This window comes from Mytilus trossulus, chromosome 2, assembly GCF_036588685.1.
Source record: "Mytilus trossulus isolate FHL-02 chromosome 2, PNRI_Mtr1.1.1.hap1, whole genome shotgun sequence".
Lineage (NCBI taxonomy): Eukaryota > Metazoa > Mollusca > Bivalvia > Mytilida > Mytilidae > Mytilus > Mytilus trossulus.
In genome coordinates this window covers 74,290,172-74,311,718 of record NC_086374.1, presented here as the reverse complement: position 1 = coordinate 74,311,718, position 21,547 = coordinate 74,290,172, and the positions used below count along the sequence as shown (strand labels likewise).

General features: G+C 30.8%; 1 protein-coding gene across 1 annotated transcript in view; it reads right to left on the bottom strand.

Moving 5' to 3' along the window:
• Nucleotides 1-21,547, bottom strand: part of LOC134708003 (ribonuclease 3-like) — a 98,870-nt gene that overhangs the window by 37,922 nt on the left and 39,401 nt on the right. Inside the window, exons 19-23 of the mRNA XM_063568220.1 lie at nucleotides 18,880-19,000; nucleotides 18,219-18,318; nucleotides 11,344-11,446; nucleotides 10,518-10,690; nucleotides 10,040-10,143 (exon numbers count right to left, since the gene is read on the bottom strand). Coding sequence (XP_063424290.1) covers nucleotides 10,040-10,143; nucleotides 10,518-10,690; nucleotides 11,344-11,446; nucleotides 18,219-18,318; nucleotides 18,880-19,000 — 601 coding nt within the window. The remainder of the gene's footprint in view (nucleotides 1-10,039; nucleotides 10,144-10,517; nucleotides 10,691-11,343; nucleotides 11,447-18,218; nucleotides 18,319-18,879; nucleotides 19,001-21,547) is intronic.

Below are 21,547 nucleotides of genomic sequence, written 5' to 3'. Positions count from 1 at the left end.
TTTATGTACAAAACACTTGGAATGGACATCGATCATTGTGAGGAATTTGTACAGCCTCATAAACTTATTCAAAATTTTGCCGTTTTGGGTTAATCAAAGAGCTGAAAGCTCTGAAGAAAAATGACGCCACTGTCTCTAATATTGGGATAGTTTTTATGCAAGTCTTGATTTTCACATACCGTAATTAGTTTAACAATGCAACATGTATCGTGAGCATATAATTGATATTCGTATATGTGTGTATGTGTGAAGTGAAGGTGACAACTGGCTGGTTTTTTAAGACAAATGAATAGGTCAAGACTAGCTGAATTGTACAAATAAATACCGTAGAAAGGCTTGTATATTTCTCACTAGTACATAGTCTGAATCTGGGTCAGTTCGCTTCCATTCACGTTTGCGCCCACTCATTTTCACCCCTTTCACTTTCACACCCTACATGTTCGCACCCAATCTTAATTGGTTTTGTGTTTAATAACTCTGTAAGCAAGTGTTTTCTTATAAGTATAATTGTTGTCATTGTCTCAAAATAAAGTGAGACAGCAATTTTTTTTTTTGTGTTGAATAAATCTTAATCATGTTTTGGATAAGGTATTGCTTAAAATAATAATAATCCTTTCTAAATAAAGTGGTATTTTGTCAACGTTTTATTTTGTGTTGAATAACTCTTAATCATGTTTTGGTTAGTGTATTGCTATAACTTGTTTCATTGACTTGTTTCAAAATGAAGTGAGATTCTGACTATGTTTGTTTCTGCGTGTTGAATAAATTTTATCATGTTTTGGTTATATTAGTGGATTGCTATATTTTGGTTTCTATGTTTTATTGTTTCGTTGTTTCAGATCAATGGGACCAAGCTGTTAAAAACAATTATCTTTTGTGATTTTTCCTTTAAAATCTTCAATGTTTTACTCATACCAAGCTTTAAATACATTCAGTATTTACACCAAAGCAATTTAAAACAACAACCATGATTTTCCAATTATTCAACTTGAATTTGAATTAAAATTGGGCGCGAATGAGTAGAGTGTGAATGTGCGAACGTGTAGGGTGCGAAAATGTATTGGGCACAAACAGACCTGATACCACACAGTCTGAACTCCCTTCTCCCACAAAATATTAAGTAAATAATCTTTTTGTTACTGCTATCAAAGGTCTAATGAAACTCAGATAGTTTCAAACATTTGTCAAAGAATTCTAGTCAAACTGGCACCTAGTTAAATTGGCACCTGGACAAATCAGCACCTGGTTAAAATCGACACCTGATATAGTCAATTCGTCACCCATGTTACAATTATTACTGTCAATACTGTGGTGAAAGAGGTCATGACCTAACTACATGTAGACATGGTAAACCCGTGTCTTGTTTCTCCTGTAATTCATTTGGTCATAAGAAGAAATTTTGTGATCTGTATTGGAGTTAAAAAATTGGCAAAGAAGATATAGCCATTTCATCTTTGAAATTTATTTCTAAAAAAGAAAAAACTTCCACAAACTACTTTGATGTTTTAAATCAAATTTGTCAAGAATGTAATAATTACACATGTATCTGCCCTAAAAATGGGAGTCTAAATAATCTTTTTAACAAAAGTGAAAAAAACATCAAACTTAAACATTCTTCAAGTAGAATGGACAAATCTATTGGTAATTTTTCTAAAACTAGTATAAGTGATTTGAACAAGATAAATGCAATCATCAGTATGACTAATGCTGGAAATTTTACAGTGAATGACAATCTTTGTGTAGCCGTTACAGAATCTGATAATGTTACTTATGAATCTAATGATGAGGTAATTAATTTGCAATGTACTGATATGAATGTTTTATGCAATCCCCCTGAGGCCTTATCACCTGTTGATCTAAAGCTTTGTTTTTCTTTTGGATTAAGTGTATTATTGATAGCATGCTTATATGCCTTATTTAATAATAATTGTTATGAATTATTACCTAATTTACAAGAAACATCTGAAGAAAAGGATAATGTTTATGACTTTTCTTCAACAAAGGGTATAAAAATATGTTCACATAATGTCAACAGACTTGAACACAAGCTGGATGAAATCAAATATAATTTAATGTTTTCTGAAAATCCTCCTGACATATACTGTTGTTGTGAAACATTTTTGGACATTAACACCCAGGATAATTTTATACAAATTCCTGGGTTCATTTTAAACAGAAAAGATAGACTATTACGAGGTGGAGGTGGTTTGGTTGCTTATTTTTCAGAAAAAGTAACGTTTAATAGAAAAGCTGAATTTGAAATAAGTGACATTGAAACAATGTGGTTTGAAATAAAACCAGTTCACAAAAAATCATTTTTATTATGTTCAGTATACAGACCTCCTAATTCACTAATTAATTGGATTGATGAATTTGAAAAAGAAATTACAACTGCTATTAATCATAATTCAGATATTATTTTAGTTGGTGATTTTAATATAGATTTTTTAAAACCTAATAAACAACCACAAAAATGGCTAAGTTTATTAGAAACCTACAACCTCAACCAGATAATTCAAGAGGCAACAAGAGTTACACCTGATTCTAGTACACTAATTGATCATGTTTATGTCACCAATAAAGATTTGATACTAGAATCACATGTTGCTAAATTTTCAATAAGTGATCATTATCCAGTTTGTTTAACTAGAAAAGAAAAAAATTCCACTTATATCAAAAAAGATATTCATACTACCATTTCTTACAGAAATTTTAAAAATTTCAATGAGGCTAATTTTCTAAGTGACTTAGCTATTGCACCTTTTGATAAAATTGAACATGAAAGTCACCCAAATACATGTATTCAGATGTGGTATGACATATTTAATGCAGTTCTAGATAAGCATGCACCAATTGTTACTAAACGAGTAAAAAGAGACAGACAACCTGAATGGTTCAATAATGAAATTGCATATGCCAGAAAAATGAGAGAAAAATACCATAAATTAGAAATGTGGTCAGAGTTCAAATTTTGGCGAAACAGGACAAAGCACATAATCGATGAATCAAAAAGAAATTTTTATTCAAAGATGGTAAAAGATTCAAAAGCATCTAAAGATTTGTGGAAATGTATTCACAGTCTTAACCCATCCCAACAAGAAAAGCCATATGAACTTTTAAATGAAGATGGTATTAAAACTAATAATGTCAGGGACATTTGTAATGTTTTTAATAAGTTTTTTACATCTTGTGTTGAAAACCTGAGGACTGACAGATGTATGAGCAAAAATAATGATTATGCAAAATTAAATAATTTTGTACAAAAGAAATTTACTAAGTCAGAACAAGTAAAATTTTCAATTCCACCAGTCACAATAAATGGTCTATTTAATGAGATGATCAAACTTGACATTAATAAATCCACCGGATCTGATAACATAGGACCAAAAATTTTAAAATTGAGTGCTCCTTTCATAACTTCATCTTTAACTTACATTTTTAATAGAATAATAGATACAAGTACATTTCCCTGTGTTTTAAAGAATGCAAGAGTAACCCCTGTTTTTAAAGCTGGTGAAAAATTCATGGCAACAAATTATAGACCAATTTCTGTACTTCCAGTTTTATCAAAACTTTTAGAAAAGCATGTTTCAAAACATTTGTTTGACTATCTTAAAAGATTAGATCTTTTACACCCAGCACAGTCTGGGTTTCGACAAGAACACTCTTGCCAAACTGCCCTTATCAATATCATAGATAAATGGATACAGGATATGAATGATGGTAATATCAACTTAGCAGTCCTGTTGGATTTTAAGAAAGCTTTTGATGTAGTAGATCATGATATCCTCTGTAAAAAACTTGAAATTTATGGATTTGATAATACTGCTGTTTCTTTTTTTCAATCGTATTTGAATGAAAGAACTCAACAAGTACAAATTGGTAATGCTCATTCTGAAAAACTTCATATCAAGTATGGTGTTCCCCAAGGCTCCATATTAGGCCCCCTTCTGTTTATATTATACATCAACGACCTTCCTATTTATATGAAAAATTGTTGCACTGATTTATATGCCGATGATTCAACCTTACATCTTTCTGGTAATTGTTATCAAACTCTTCAGTCAAAGGTACAAGAAGATTTACATGGTGTAGAGGCATGGTGCAATGATAACAATATGTTCATCAATAAAAATAAAACAAAATATATGATTATTGGAACGAAGCAAAGAGCAATGCCACATTACAATGAGAGTTGTTTAACTATTAACAATCAAGTGATACAATCTTCCACATGCGAAAGTCTTTTAGGCATTAAAATTGACCCTTCCCTCACATGGACAACCCAAATTGACTTGATCTGCTCAAAAATATCATCTAGACTATATCTACTATTAAAGATTAAAAAATTTCTAAATCTAGACTGCAGAAAATTTTTCTATAATGGTTATATCTTGCCACTTATTGATTATTGTTGTATAGTGTGGAGTAGTTGTAGCAGTGAGGGTTTAAAAAGGATATTAAAAATATTAAAATCCGTACCCCTTGAGAAATGCTGTTCAAGGAAACCTCATACTCCCTAAACCAAAAACAGAATTATTCAAAAAATCTTTTATGTATTCTGGACCATTCTTGTGGAATAATTTGCCAATACCGTTAAGAAATATTACAAAACCTAGCTGTATAAATAATATAAAAAACTGATCATGTCATCATGTTTATTTTTTCATCACATTTTATCAAGTTGTATTGAACATTATTATCACACTTGACTTTTTATGCTAATGTATGTATGCAATGTATGTATGCAATGTACTAGTATATGTTTGTGTTTTGTTTGATTTTTCATTACGAGGGCCTCAGGGAAGATTAGTTATATAGCTAACTGTGTAACCCTCTTAAAATAAAGTATTGTTGTTGTTGTTGTTGTTGTTGTTAAATATATATTTTTAACAGTATTTTAAGCAATAGGGTAAAAATAAGAAAGGGGTTGCCAGAATTTTTTTCAGTATTTAAGCAAAAAGAGTTAAATACTAACTTTCACATTTTTGGGTGTTCATGTACATTTTGTATATATTTATTTTTCTCAACTAATGACTTTTTTGGTGTATTTTTAATGATATATATATATATATATATATATGAGTAGTCCAAATAATTATTACGTCTGGCAAGGCTTTTTTAATTTTATTCTGGAACACCTTCCTATGACCGCAAGGCTATGTTAAAAAATTTTCTGGGACGCCTTCGTCGTAGGAAGGCGTCCCAGAAAAATAATAAAATAGCCTTGCCAGACGTCATAATTATTTGGACTTATACATGAGATATTGTGTATTTTTCTGCATTATTTTAACCAGTTGAGCATTTTACAGGATTGTTGGTTTAATGCTGTTTAAACTTTACTGAAAAACAAACACCTTAAATTTGCTAATTATTTGGCATTCAAGTTTGATTTATTGAAAGGGACTCATAGTTTTCCATTTTATTTTAATAATTGACTTGTTTTTACAATTACACAAATTGTCTAATTGTTAAAACAACAGCTTTGGTAAGGGCTTCGTTTTTTACCTTTATACACTACATATTCACTTTCGTTTCGTGGTTTACCAAAATACATAACAACATATTCACTATGTACTTGGTAACAGTAATTAATTAATTGAATAGAAAATATTATAACAAATATTATTGGATGCCGAATTGACGTCGAATAGGTGCCGATTTGACTAGATGCCAATTTAACCAGGTGCCGACTTGACTTGTACGTTTCAATTCCTCTGCGATCGTTTGCTGTATTTTCTTGAGAAAACCTATTTTCCGTCATCAAAGAGAAGAAGAAACTGCTTTAAAATGATTCTGGAACGCTTCATGATTGTTAAAATAAGTTTAATTCACTCAAAAACAATTTTAAAACTTGTGATTAAACAGGAAGTTTCCAAAGCACGTGTAAAAGAAGAAATTAACCGGTGAGAGTGGAAATCCGTATATGACAGAAATCCCTATAGTACGACTTTGAAAGTAAAACAGTTCAATCCTTTTGTAAAACAATCTTTAATATACCTATCACATTAATGTTTGAAGGGTCTTAAGCTTATTCAAACCATATAAGTCGGTATGAAACACCAAAACGGAATGAACAATAACCGATTACGTTTTGTAGTTTACAAATTCTAAAACTGGTTCCCGTCAAACTACAACACTTTGTTCGAGTGTAGTGGAATACAAGCAAAAACCAGTGTAAACTGGGTCCTGGCTGATTTAATACTACACAATGATGCATAATGATAACACAAGCAGATTCCAGTTTGTATGGAAAATAGGAAATACGAAACCAAGCGCGGTAGGCAGAGAAATGTAATGAAGTTCAGGTCGGCAGTTATGGAACAATGACTGCGTCATTTTCCAAAAAATTACGATTTGGGGTGAAAGAGCCAAATTTTGAGAATTTCACCTAATTATGCCAAAATTTCAAAAATTTGAATATTTTATGAAGAAAAAATTGTCAAAACATGAACAAACCTGTGAACTTGTTGTTAGCGAATGAAATAAATACACAAATAATAATAAACATGTTTTTATTGACATTTATTATGAAGATCTCCCACTTGAGTAATAGTAGCCAGGGAAGCCATCGTCTCAGAGTAGCTTCTGTCAGGGCAGCAATCGGTGAAAGGGTTAATGTAGACCAATTTGAAAACGGGATCCAAAAATAAGAATCTACATACACTTTTAGATTCGGCATATCAAAAAACCCAAATTATTCAATTTTTGATGAAATCAAACAAAGTTTAGTTTTGGACCCTTTTGGCCCCTCATTCCTAAACTGTTTGGACCCCAACTCTCAAAATCAATCCCAACCTTCATTTTATGGTCATAAACCTTGTGTTTAAGTTATATAGATTTCTATTTACTTATACTAATGTTATGGTGCAAAAACCAAGAAAAATTTGTAAGGGTTCCGCGGAACCCAGTGTCTCGCCTACTTTTGCTGTAAATCGCAGGCTCAACATAAAGGAGGGAAAAAAATCATTAAAAATATTCCTTTTGATTGTAAGAAGCATCTGTCCAAGTTTGGTAATAATGTAGGATAATTAATGTTTTGAAAACTTAAACTGCAGACTGTATGTTATGTTAACTGGAAGAAAATGTAAGTCCCTTTAAAAGTAAAATACAGAAAAAATGGAAATATCTTTTAACAAAATTTACTTCTGGATACTATTTTATGATCATAAATAAGCTTCTGTCCAAGTTTGGTACAAACCCAGCTAGTTTAAGAAAGTTATTAAATTTTTAAAAACTTTAACCACAGAGTAAATGTGATGTTTCTCTGTAGAAAAACTAAGTCCATTTAAAAGTAAAATACGGAAATAATGGATTTATTTTTTTACAAAATTTACTTCTGGATACTATCTTATGATCATAAACAAGCTTTTGTCCAAGTTTGGTTCAAACAAAGGATAGTTTAAGAAAGTTATTAAAATTCTAAAAACTTTAACCACAGAGTGAATGTAATGTTTCCCCGCAGAAAAAACAAAGTCCATTTATAAGTAAAATACGGAAAAAATGGAATTTTATTTTTACAACTTTTCTTCTGGAGACTATCTTATGATCATACACAAGCTTCTGTCCAAGTTTGGTAGAAATCCAGTGTAGTTTAAGAAAGTTATTATGGTGACTTGAAAAACACCGGTATCACTCAGATTACATTTCTACCTTGACAGGTAAGTTTGTATTTAGCCTATGAAATACTTATTTAGCCTTGAGAATTGAAAGGTCAGTTTATCCCATTCATACAAAAGAAGTTTACCTGTGAGGGTCAGAATGGGGTTTACAGAATAGAGAATACATGTAATAGCAACAAAAAATAGAGAATAGAGAAAATGAACAACAAAATAAAGAATATAGAATACATGTAACAGCAACAAAAAAATAGAGAAAAGAGAAAATGAACAACAAAATAAAATATAATGAATACTGTGGTGCAAAAGTATAAAGAATACTTGAAAAAGTAACTTTAGTAACTGTAATGCAATACTGATAATATAATGATCAATGTACATAATTGATAAATAATCTTGTAACAGAAAGACTATATAGTAAAATCATTTTCATGAACATTTTACAGAATGCGAGTTATTTTTAAGGCCAATAAACATGTTAAAAGGAAAATGCCATAACAATTTAAAGAATACAGATATTAAAAAACCCATGCAGGTCCTCATGTCATTTACATTGTCAATATATAGGACACATCTAGTCAAACTGGTTTTAAACTAAACATCTAGTCAAACTGGTTTGATATAATTGATAGTTTCTTGCCCTAGTTGTATATTTCACAGTGACCCTATGTGTTTGTGCTAAGAGTACATTGTAATGTCATATTTATTGATTTTCTGTTGGGACATGACCTACATTGTTAACATGAAAAACAGTGGCTTGAAATTTCAACTGATATAAGTATAATGAAAAATGATAAATTAATATTTTGAGTTTTATATCCTGGTTGATGATGTTTTTTTGGGACCAAAATGTTTTCTTCATTCTAGTTTATATCATGATTATTTTAACCTTCAACATTGTTTAATGCACATTTTTAGATAGAAAAAAATTCAGGTCTCATTTTAAATATTTTGCAACTAAATAATAATTTGTCAGAAAAACAAGACAGTGTAATAGATAACCTGCAAGCATAGGCTATTTCTATAAGTCAAGCAGATATTTTTTTTTAAATCTGAAAAAAAAACTACCATGTAAAGAAATATGCAATTCAAAGGCCTTAAATAACCCCTAAAATTCAACATTAACAGATTTTTAACAATTAAATCAAGATGCACAAAGTTTTAAATAATGGTCAGAATACAGGGTTCTTTTGTACTTTAACAATATCACAATAGCAATCAAGTGACCTTAATTTTGGACAAGGTAAATGGCATGAAGCCAAATTTATTAACTTCTATTGTATGAATGGGATAAACTGACCTTTCAATTTTCAAGGCTAAATAAGTATTTTATAGGCTAAATACAAACTTACCTGTCAAGGTAGAATTGTAATCTGAGTGATACCGGAGTTATTCAAGTCACCATAAAATTTCAAAAACTTTAACCACAGAGTGAATATTTGTGGACGCCGCTGACGACGACGCCGACGGAAAGTAGGATCGCTTAGTCTCGCTTTTTCGACTTAAGTCGAAGGCTCGACAAAAATGCTTATTTGGGCCCCTTTTTGGCCCCTAATTCCTAAACTGTTCGGACCTCAACTCCCAAAATCAATGCTAATCTTCCCTTTGTGGTCATAAACCTTTCATTTAAATTTCATTGATTTTTATTACTGTAAATTCAGAAATAATTGCGTGATTTTATTATTGCGATTTTGTCATTTTACACTTGAATGCGATTTTAATTTTTACGATTTTGAGAATAGTCATGCTTAATTCAGTTAAAATATTACAAAATGCGAGTTTTAATTATTGCGTTTACAACTCAGTCACATTATGTAGGGACCAAAACTCCCAAAATCAATCCCAGCCTTCCTTTTGTGGTCATAAACCTCGTATTAAAATTTCCTAGATTTCTATTCACTTCTAATAAAGTTAGAGTGCGAAAACTAAAAGTATTTGGATGACGATGACGACGCAGACGATGCCAACGAGATACCAATATACGACAAAAAAATTTCAATTTTTGTGGTTGTATAAAAATAATAAAAGAAATGCACTAAAGCTTCGAAAAAGTATGAAGGATTTGGCGAATTTACGTCATGGCAAAATATGACGTCATACGAATGAAAATTTTCAAGGAAAAGATTATTTCGTTACGTGTACGCTTCAAATTTGGAAAACATTAATAAAATGAAGTTTTTGTGCTTTTGATGGTAAATATAGAAGCCATCAAACAAATAATTAAATTAATAATTGTGTGTTTAGCTGAAGAATCATAAGGATTAAACACATTTTTTCTAGAGGTTATTGATGTGTAAACCGGGTCTGTTACTCACAAACTAAATAAAAGTCTTTACACATCAATAACCTCTAGAATAAATGTGTTTAATCCTATAATATTCAGTGAAGAAACTTTAATCATGCCTTAAATGAATACTTACAATGTTAAGTTATTATAACCAACAGATCTGACTGTGAAAGCTCGGGCTAACAGTCTGATGTGATCAAACTGGATCCCTGTTATTTCTTCAAATTTTAACAGCTTCTGCAATAAGTAAAAATAATAAAACTACATTAGAATCTTAGAAGGACTTAGCTTACAAAACGATGTTTTTGGACAATACTTTTCAAATTGTTTTAACAAATATTTTCTAATAAGAGAACTTATTTCAGTATAAATCTTTTATTCCTTTACAATAGCCCATCTAAGAAACTGGTAGGAAAAACAACATCTATGAAAGTTTGAATAGATTTAATGAATGTGCATCAGGGTGGTAGCAAAGGAAGAAAAGGTAAATATTCCTGGAGAAGGTTTGTAATGTCCCAATTATCTGCTTGACACTGGATTAATACCTATAAATTATAAATCAGAACTGGACTCTATCCATGTTTTCATTTATAGCAATTAAAAGAGCTTACTTGTAAAGCAGGACTAGACTCAATCCAGTGTCTGTCTCCATTAGGTTCATCTTCTTGTAAAGGATGTAGTGGTATCTCTTTCCATGTCTGAAGTAATTCATCACTATCACCAAACAAAGTGTTAGAGAATATTCTATCTGTAACCTCTATACCACCATCCAAAAACAATGCCCCTGTAACACAATGTAATAAGTTGTGTGTACATTTTAACTAGATTTAATGTCTGATTCTGATTCTTAACAGACATCTTGCACCTGTCCTAAGTCAGGAATCTGATGTACAGTAGTTGTCGTTTGTTTATGTAATATATACGTGTTTCTCGTTTCTCGTTTTGTTTATATAGATTAGACCGTTGGTTTCCCCGTTTGAATGGTTTTACACTAGTAATTTTGGGGCCCTTTATAGCTTGTTGTTCGGTGTGAGCCAAGGCTCCGTGTTGAAGGCCGTACTTTAACCTATAATGGTTTAATTTTTAAATTGTTATTTGGATGGAGAGTTGTATCATTGGCACTCACACCACATCTTCCTATATCTATAATAATCAAAGAACATGCCTTCTACATTAAACAAAGGTCAAAATAATCTCTTAATCTACCAACCATGACTAGTGGTTAGGGATGAAGAAACTGCTGTCCAATCCATCTTATTTGTTAAGTTTTGCTCAATTTTTTTGGTATTCTGAGAAAAGCTTCATTATTAGTTAGCATCTTTATGAAATCATTCAAAACTTTTTAACTGCCCTTGCCAGTCCCAAAACAGACAAGAAAAATATTGATTAAGTATAGATTAAACTATTGTCAAGTTGTAGACTTGTAGTTCTACATACCCATTAATGCTTCAAAACAATTAGCCATAGCATGTTTGAGATCTGATTCGTGACACAGATCAGGTCCATGGGCGTATAACATGTACTCATCCAAGTGGAGATTCTGGAAAATAATCAAACAAAAAATCAGACTCTAAATCAATTTTTTTTTTAATAATAAAGGATTTCTCTATATTTTCTAGAAATTAAGGTAAGGTTTGCGTACACAGAGAGATAACTTGAATTCAAATAATTGAAAAAAGGAGGGACCCGCCATTTTAATTGCTTTGAATAACCAATGTTCGATAACTACAATATTATCGAAAATAAAACAACACCTACCTCAAAATCGTCGTTTTGGTGTAATTTTATCAAAATTTGAATCGTACAAGTAACGTTATGACCTTCAGTTTGTTAGTTTTCATTTATATGACGTCACGTTTATCCATCATGAACGTCTATGTGCAAAAACAATTCATGAAGTTTCGCGGAGTTTTATTCTATTTCATAAATGTACATTTTTATGCCCCCGCCGTAGCAAAGGGGGCATTGAGTTGTATCTTTGTCTGTTTATACGTTGAAATGATCCGAATGTACGTATTATAGCCGGTGTACGTCCGTTTTTACAAAATTAGTTTCCATTCTCGCTTACTTTAGTCTTCCTAAACCAACTAATATAAAACTTATGCACAATGCTTTTTGCCACAAAAACACAGAATAGATTTGAATCTTGATTTCGTCACTTTTACAGTTCTAGATTTAAAAATGGTCGGACAGGGGATACCTTTCTCCATTATCCCGTCCCATTTCTCTTGTCTCCCGCCATAAAAACTAAAAAAAAAACTTAAAAAAATAATGTATGGGAAGCTGATTTCAATAGAAATCGGTCTTATATATTGTGTTTTTATGGCTTGTTCCCGTCTTGTCCTTTCACAAGATAGAATTTTTGTTTATTCTGCTTCAAGAACCCCGGTAACTTTTTCACTGATTGTTAAGCTGTTCTTTTATTGAATTTGTAAGTCTGATGCACGCCGATTCCGATTTTTTATACAGTATTTATATAAATACAAATTATAGAAACGCAGGATTGAATGAAAACAGCAAATTTTTGTGACACTTTTAGTCAATTTAGTTAAAAAAATTACATAATGCGCCATGTGTTTTACTTATAGAGAATGCATATATTCTCAGATAATTTTATTGCAGAGTTTTTACGAATGACAGAATGTTGAGTGTTCTAATAGTATTTTTTTTATGGATGCATAAAGACACAACTATTTTATTGTGTCGTCCTGAACATGCCTGAAGTATTTGCCACTGGACATTTTACAACCTCTTATCAAACAAACTTCTATGCATATCAGTCAACTTTGAATCAATTTATCTAAAAACCAGGATGGTTATATGTGTCTCTACACATGCACGGACTCACTATAAAATCCGGGAAATTGCTAGTTTTTAGTCTTTCTCCATATATATAAGAGATCATAATAAAGTAGTGACGACGCTCGGAGTATTTTTATAAAGTCGTGTTCTGAGTTTTCCGTTTCTGTTCTCCAACTTTAGTTTGCTTTTACCAAAAGCTATAAAATTTATACGTAATGCTTTATAATGTTTCATATTAATGAAAGAGGGGGCATCATCAGTTTCCTATGGACACATTATCTATTTATTCCAAGCTCTAACATATTATTTCTTTGTGAATTGCATTATAATCGGAATAACATAACTATGGTTAAAGAGAAGCCACGATCAATTTTGATTTGACGGTCGCAAATTTCCGTTTTACTGTCTCCCCTTCGCGTGGACAGTAAAAGTGCATTTGCGAACATCAAAATGCCAATTGACGATGGGGATTCCTCAACTACAGTGCCATTACTCCTGTAAACTTTATTGAACTGATTTTAATTGATTAAAATGTGGAAGATTTTCATATTACAGGTCTACATAACTGCAATTCGTATTTTAAATAGCAACAATACATATACGGCTGGTCATTTGTTTTCCAAGGCATCGTCTGTTTCGTCTTTCATCACGCACAGGAGCATAGTTTGTTTGTTTGGTCAAAGACCTCAAATCTGAATATCATGTGTAACAATTAGACAAATCATACCAGTAATCTATCTTTCTCCTGCAAGGCTTTTCCCTGCTGAGTCATAAATATTTGATCATATTTGAATGACATTTGTTGATGTCTAGATTTTAATGAATGGAATAAACACGGTTACTGTAAATGACTTTACTATAGTCAAAAATGATGTCTTTTCATCCGATTGCTGCATACAAACAATTTACCAAAGATTTAAAATATAACAGTTTGAAGAACTGAAAGAATATAAGCGTTTCCTTTAAAATCAGAGTCTTGTACATGCATTACACAAGTATGACCAAAGTTAACACCTCCCCTTCCGACTGATAGTTGTGGGCATAAAAGTTAAGAGACCACATCAAAATTTTAATGTAGGATAAAAAAAACTTAATTCACATAGTTTGTTCACTGACCCTCCCCTCCCCCTCATAACTTAATTTGAGAAAATTGATTAACCGATATGGATATATAAGGAATCGATGTTAAATTAACAAAACTTGCAGCAACTTTTATCCCCCATCCCCATCCCCAAACTATTTGAATTAAGGTTTTGTTTTATCCTACATTGATCTTTTAAGTTAATCACTGTTTTCTCTCATTGATTATGGTCAATCCCAAAGTGTTACAAGACAACATGATTCTTTATAAAAAGATGCTATTTAAGATGACTTTCTTCCTTGCAGATCAACAAAAAAAAATATATTTTGTTTAACAGAAATGACAAGATAAACACATATAACGGCCATTTCCGTAAAAACGAGTTCGGGGACATACCAATTTTATTAGCTCATTACAATGCATATAGTTAATTCCTTAATTTCACAGTTTTTTACAAAAACGTTGGACCCGGAAAAGGGATATTTTTGGCTTTTTGTTGCCATGGCAACGGGATTTTTTTTACCAAAAAATTTAAAAAAATAGTTTTTAGGAAATTTTTTATGATATTTTTTATTCAAATTTATTATTAATGAATGAACCAAAATTATTTATACATGTTTTATTCAGTTTTATTTTTTTATATTCACTCGCACACATTATTATTTCAGAAGAATTCAAATACCTTTTTCCCTAAAATTCGTAAAAAATCGGAATTTTGAGCTTTTCACCTGAAAAAACGGGACGGGCGATGTTCGATTTTTTTTCATTAAATGATTGGGTCGTCCTTCCTGAACAAAATGATGTATCATATTGCTATAATATCACCAACAAAAAAATCCAGGTTTCATGCAAACCTTACCTTAACTTTATATTTAATAGAAAAATGAAATAAAAATATGGGGTCACCCTTCATTTACGCTCACAATCTGTCTTCAAAAGACAAACATTTTTGGTGACACCACTTTTTTGTTAATGTTCTTTTTTTTCTGTTGAAAAAAGCAGAAATATCAAAATAAAACCAGATGCTCCGCAGGGCGTAGCTTTATACGACCGCAGAGGTTGAACCCTGAACGGTTGGGGCAAGTATGGACACAACATTCAAGCTGGATTCCGCTCTAAATTTGGATTGTGATTAAATAGTTGACACAGCATAGGTTTCTGACACAGAATGAATGTATTCAAATGAACTTAAAATTTGTTTGTGTTTTCTCTTAGAGCAATTCACTATGCTGTTGAATATTAATCCTCTCAAAAAAATGTTTGAAGAAATTTTCTTTTTATTTATGAAATTTCAAATGAGAAAAATTGAACCCAATTTTTTAATCAAATCCCCCTTTCCCTTATTCCAAAACTAATTTCAATTAAAATATTCTAATGGAGTTTGCAACAATTACTACTCATTTAAATACATCATAAAATATTAAGATGTAAAAAAACTGCTTGTTATCACTGAATGGTAAAGATTATTTAAATTTATCAGTTGGTAGTAAAAAGTGAATATACATTGTATATTGTATACAACAAAGATTTAAGTTGATTCTGGACAAAGAAAGATAACTCCAATTAAAAAAAATTCTTGCAGATATTTCTTGCTTACTATACTGGACAAAGAAAGATAACTCTTAATTAAAAAAAAAATTGCTATTTCACAATATTGTGAAATTAGATATTTCTTGCCATTGCACAATACTGTGCAATTGAAAAGACTTGCTATTGCACAATACTTAATATAATAATTTTAGATCCTGATTTGGACCAACTTGAAAACTGGGCCCATAATCAAAAATCTAAGTACATGTTTAGATTCAGCATATCAAAGAGGCCCAAGAATTTAATTTTTGTTAAAATCAAACTTAGTTTAATTTGGACCCTTTGCACTTTAATTTAGACCAATTTTAAAACTGGACCAAAAATTAAGAATCTACATACACAAATAGATTTGGCATATCAAAGAACCCCAATTATTCAATTTTTGATGAAATCAAACAATGTTTAATTTTGGACCTCGATTTGGGCCAACTTGAAAACTGGGCCAATAATCAAAAATCTAAGTACATTTTTAGATTTAGCATATCAAAGAACCCCAAGGTTTCAATTTTTGTTAAAATCAAACTAAGTTTAATTTTGGACCCTTTGGACCTTAATGTAGACCAATTTGAAAACGGGACCAAAAATTAAGAATCTACATACACAGTTAGATTCGGCATATTAAAGAACCCCAATTATTCAATTTTGATGAAATCAAACAAAGTTTAATTTTGGACCCTTTGGGCCCCTTTTTCCTTAACTGTTGGGACCAAAACTCCCAAAATCAATACCAACCTTCCTTTCATAGTCATAAACCTTGTGTTTAAATTTCATAGATTTCTATTTACTTATACTAACGCTATGGTGCGAAAACCAAGAATAATGCTTATTTGGGCCCTTTTTTGGCCCCTAATTCCTAAACTGTTGAAACCAAAACTCCCAAAATCAATCCCAACCTTTCTTTTGTGGTCATAAACTTTGTGTCAAAATTTCATAGATTTCTATTAACTTAAACTAAAGTTATAGTGCGAAAACCAAGAAAATGCTTATTTGGGCCCTTTTTGGCCCCTAATTCCTAAAATGTTGGGACCAAAACTCCCAAAATCAATACCAGCCTTCCTTTTATGGTCATAAACCTTGTGTTAAAATTTCATAGATTTCTATTCACTTTTACTAAAGTTAGAGTGCGAAAACTAAAAGTATTCGGACGACGACGACGACGACGACGACGCCAACGTGATAGCAATATACGACGAAATTTTTTTCAAAATTTGCGGTCGTATAAAAAGAACTAAAAAATCGCTTAAATTTTACAATTCTTTAGTTTGTGTACAGCTTATTCGAAAACAACAATAAAAATATAGGTCATCGATGAGTTAAAAAAGATATTTCAATTTTAATGCCAATAAATGGCATTTTTGCACCAAAGGAAGATAATTTGGAGCTTTTTCAATGATATCTACACTTTAAAAGTCACCTGGGGTCAACACAAATTGATTTTTTGGAATGATTTTTGTACCATATGATAAAGTAACAAATACTAAAGGTAATAAATAAGATTTGTAATGAAAAATTAAAGTTTTTTTTTTTTGGAAAATCTTATACCAGCGAGCCTCCTTAAACACTTATCTGATCCATTGACATACAACATTCATACATAATTAGAAAGTATGCAATAAACAACATCTACAAAACAGCATGAAAACATTTACTGCAAGACTTTCACAATTTCTAGGAGGGTTTTTTTTTGCTAAAAATATTCAAATATTTACCAATGAAACTTAACTACTTATTAATAAAAAAAATAATGTTAGTAGAATGTTTTAAACCGAAACAATAGCGGAATGACTTAAAGTTATATAACATCCCCCCAAAAATAACTTCATCACAAAATTTGTCATATTTTCAAGAAGTATGTTATGAATGATAAATGCTTGATAAAATTCTGATAGCTTTTGATCCCTATGCATGATACTCTACCTACACAACTATTCTATTTCGGAAAAACATACATGAATACTAATTACAGATCAAATATTAACCATAAAGTGCAGTTAGGACAAAACATCGTTATTGGCTTGATCCCTATTATTATCTCTACTTCAAAGTGTTTGGTTAAAGGTGATGTTATTTGAAGTTATTCATGTGTTTGTTGGGCATAAAATCTATGTCAATATGTTCAGATAAGGGATGAATATTCTGATAAGGACTGCTTCGATAACTGTTTTAAATGATAATTTTTTTTAATGTTTTTCTTAAGGTAGGGTTGGATTATGTACATAAGAATAAATAAAGGTGTTTGAAAAAGGTCAAGCAATTACAATTTCTTTATAAGTCCAAAGATGCAGGTATCCAGTTAGTCCATAAAACATTTGGTTAAAGGACACAGTTATCGTTCTTTGGTTTTCGTTGTCTACGAATATAGTCCCTAGTGTAAACAGTGTATAACTTGCATGTTTTATTTGATACACTTTCCCAATTTATTTCTTGATATTAAATGCATGAAATATTAAGAAGGGGGATGTAATTACATGCTAAAAAAATTTGGGTGCTGAATCTTTATGTAAAGTAGTGATTTGGTCCAGTTAAAAAAGGTCACATTTTATCATGTCTGAAGCTGTCAAACTGAATTTTACACCCCCTTAACACTGAAGTGTCAATATTTTGAGTTAGAGCTGGTAGAAGTTTCTATAATTTTGATATTATTTGCCTCACTGGTAGTACACTACACTGTGAAAATCTTTTTGAGAAAGAGAAGGTCCTATTTTTTAAATTTGAACTTATTGTCTAAAAGAAATGCACTACGAAATAACTGTTCTCAGGCCATTTAACTGATGTAAGTATATTGTAAAGAGTATTTCTGGTATGCAAAATGATATGGATAAAACTTATCGATACTAACTTTTGCCAGTACTGCTAAGTGTTGATTCTGAACTAAAGCTGTCCTATAACTTGTCAGTCCACCTTCCTCCAAACACGGGAACATGAAGAACAGGTGTACACTAGAAAGAATTTAATACATGCAGTTATCTTTTTTTTTCTTTACTTACAAAAATAATAGTTGCAATGATATTACATACTGGAAAGTGAAACAGAGCCTGTTAATGTGCAAAAGACAAACGTCTTCCAAAAATTAAACATTGTATAAAAGTTTGTAAAAATCTGTTTAAACATGTTTAAACAGACAGACAAGGGATACATGGTATCCCATAATGAATCTGTTTTCATTAGGCTATTTTTTTTATTCTAAGCTTATATAAAAAGTATTGTGAGGCCATTTTCATGAATACCAATTTTCATTAATAGAGAAACATTCAATTTTTTTGGATAGTTGATTTTGTGGTTTTTTCAAAGTTTGCATACAACTCTGGACCAATTTTACACTAAAATGTGTGGTTTCTATTAACCCATTATTATTCACAAATAATAAAAAAAAAAAAAAACACCATATCCAGATGCTGAAAATGACATCATAGGTTTAACAGCAAAATATAAGTCAATGGAAAATATTTATTTCATCAGATTTTGAATTCTGAGTTTATTTTAACACCCTGTAATCTTACCTGCTTATAAATTCCACGACAGCATCTCCCAGGAACTCTAACCTTTCATTGTGCGGTATTTCTGATAACATTTCCTCTTTATTTCCCATTCTGGACATTATATTTATCAATATATTAATTCCTGAAATGTGAAAGACATCATGATAGGGCTATTTAGTTGTTAAAAAAATCATAATAAAACACTTCCTAAAATAGAGCAACTATTATATTCTAAAAGCACTTATTTCCCCATTAAAGTATGTGTGGTCTACATAAAAACTATCCAGTAATACCTTAGGACTATCCATGGTGAAAAGTATGAGTCTTGTATGCAGTCAATGTCTTCAATATTCATTACTTTAAAAGTTATACATTTGTTTTATAATTTCTTTACCAAATATCACAAACAAAATCCAGCCCCATTTTTGACAATTTTTTAGAACAATTTTGAATACCCTTTTCATTTATGGAAATACATAAGATCAAGAAAAAATATAAGTGTATTACAAAAGATGATTATTATTGCACTGTCACATATGTACAGTTAAGATATGATTTGTTGCTGTGGCATCTCATCAAATGGAATTTTTTTTTTTATTTTTTTCATCATCTTATACCTTAGATTTCATAAGGACAAATTTTAAATCATGTTTGGAAACTTTAATAGTTGCTCTATTATAAGTATATATTATTGTCCCTAATAAGACCCTTCCATTGAATTTTGCTTCATTTCCAGTGCCATTAAACAAATTGGATGTTTGGAAAAAATATCTTGGTTATTCAGTTTCTACTCAAACAAATGAACTGAATTTTTTATCACTTTGAGTATAGGAGCACAAGAATTCTCACATTTCATAACCAATAATTTTAAGTCTAATATTTCCAGTGTCATGACCTGTTAATAATAAACTTATTATATAAAACTGCACTTGCGCATTTCAACTTTCTTAAATTAAATGCACAATTATCCTGATTTCTTTTATTAAACATGTTAAGGTAACACCGTACCAAATGGCAAATCTCCCGATTTCCAAACTTTTTGGCACACATGTTCTTTGAATCCAGTTACATCGGAATATGTAATAAAAAATGGGGGTCACCATTTTTGTTTCCTTGGTATTTTCATAGGAAAACGTCAATTTTACATAGGTTTATAGGGTAAATGCCTATTTTTGGGCTTACCATTATAGATTTTCCAATGGATGGCTATGTTCTTATATACGGAGAACAACAAAAAACTAACATAATATCAAGGATTGCAATCCATACACGTATAGAAAATCATATGTCACCATCCTTGTTTTTGAGATAAATGGCTTCAAAGTTGATTGATACCCTTAGAATTTGACAGAAAACTTGTGACGTTATTGAATACAGAGTGTAACATTATTCCTACTCAGAGATATGGAAAACAAAATATGTGTCAGGATTTGATTGGTGTTTATTTTATTTTCATTTCCCATGTCAGGTTTCGTAAATTTCCTAGTTATTCAATATAAAATTCTACTGATATAATTTTTTCGTCCTGCATATGGAAATTTTACTCACATGAATTAACATTAATCTCGTCTGATTTTCACACCAAACTTAGCATATACTTGAAACTTGCTTGAACTGGTTGGTTCCGCGTGAATCTTATGATAATAGTTCATGAATAAATCACTGGAATTTGGTACACTTTAAACTCACGTAGATTTTTAAAATAAGGTTATTTTAATAATATCTTTATTCTAAAATTCAATTAAAATCATGAAAAATACCTTCATATTTTTGTAAAGTTCATGTGAAACTAACATGATTTTTTTTTTTACATGTGATTCATTTGAATTACTGAGTTTTTATTTCCATCCGTTAAGACAATGGTGATATCATTGCTTCATCCATGCAGAAATAGAGTAGACTTTAAAAATTTGTTTAAGTTTTAAAAACAGTTGCTCAGTTTTTTATGGTCATTTAACATTCAGTGGTAAATAGTTCATGCATGTTCAGGACAATACATTACATTTTTGAAAACAGTTGTTTATAAGAGACGCATTTGATGCACCAGTCAAAAAAGGTTTAACATTCTGTTAGTTGTGAAACTTATGAGGGAAAATAATGATCCTGAAAAAATACACATTCTTAAAAGTGAAATAACCAACTCAAAGAAAATTTAAAACTAATATTCTTGACTTGCTACGTACATTAGTATAGTGTACTCTACTAGGTATAAATGTGTGAGTTTGTTGCTCAGCAAGTTGGACAAAGATTGCAAACTGTATGCAAAATTTCAAAAAGTTCAAAAGTATATCATTTGTGGAAAATTATTTACAAAACAAATCTTGAGATCATATATGCATTCTTTAAAGTAAAAAAGCTGTGAAATATAAAAGTTCCAGCTAGAAATTCCACATGTTGGAGATGTAAGCCAGAGTCTCAGTCAAGCCTTACTCTGCGTGCCTTTTATATTTTATTAAGATGCCTAATTCAGCAACCTGTCATGAACAAAGACTATGAAGTGCGGGATTGATGATCGAAAGGACATGGGTGAAACTATATGATGATACATGCTCTATTATAATTTTGGTGACAAAACGCAGTTCATATAATGGAAAGGTAATTTGGAGATCTAAAATGAAGTAGCAATGTAAGCAAGCTTAAATTTCAGTCATTTTGTCTTTGGTGGAAAGTTGATTAGTTGACAATTTTA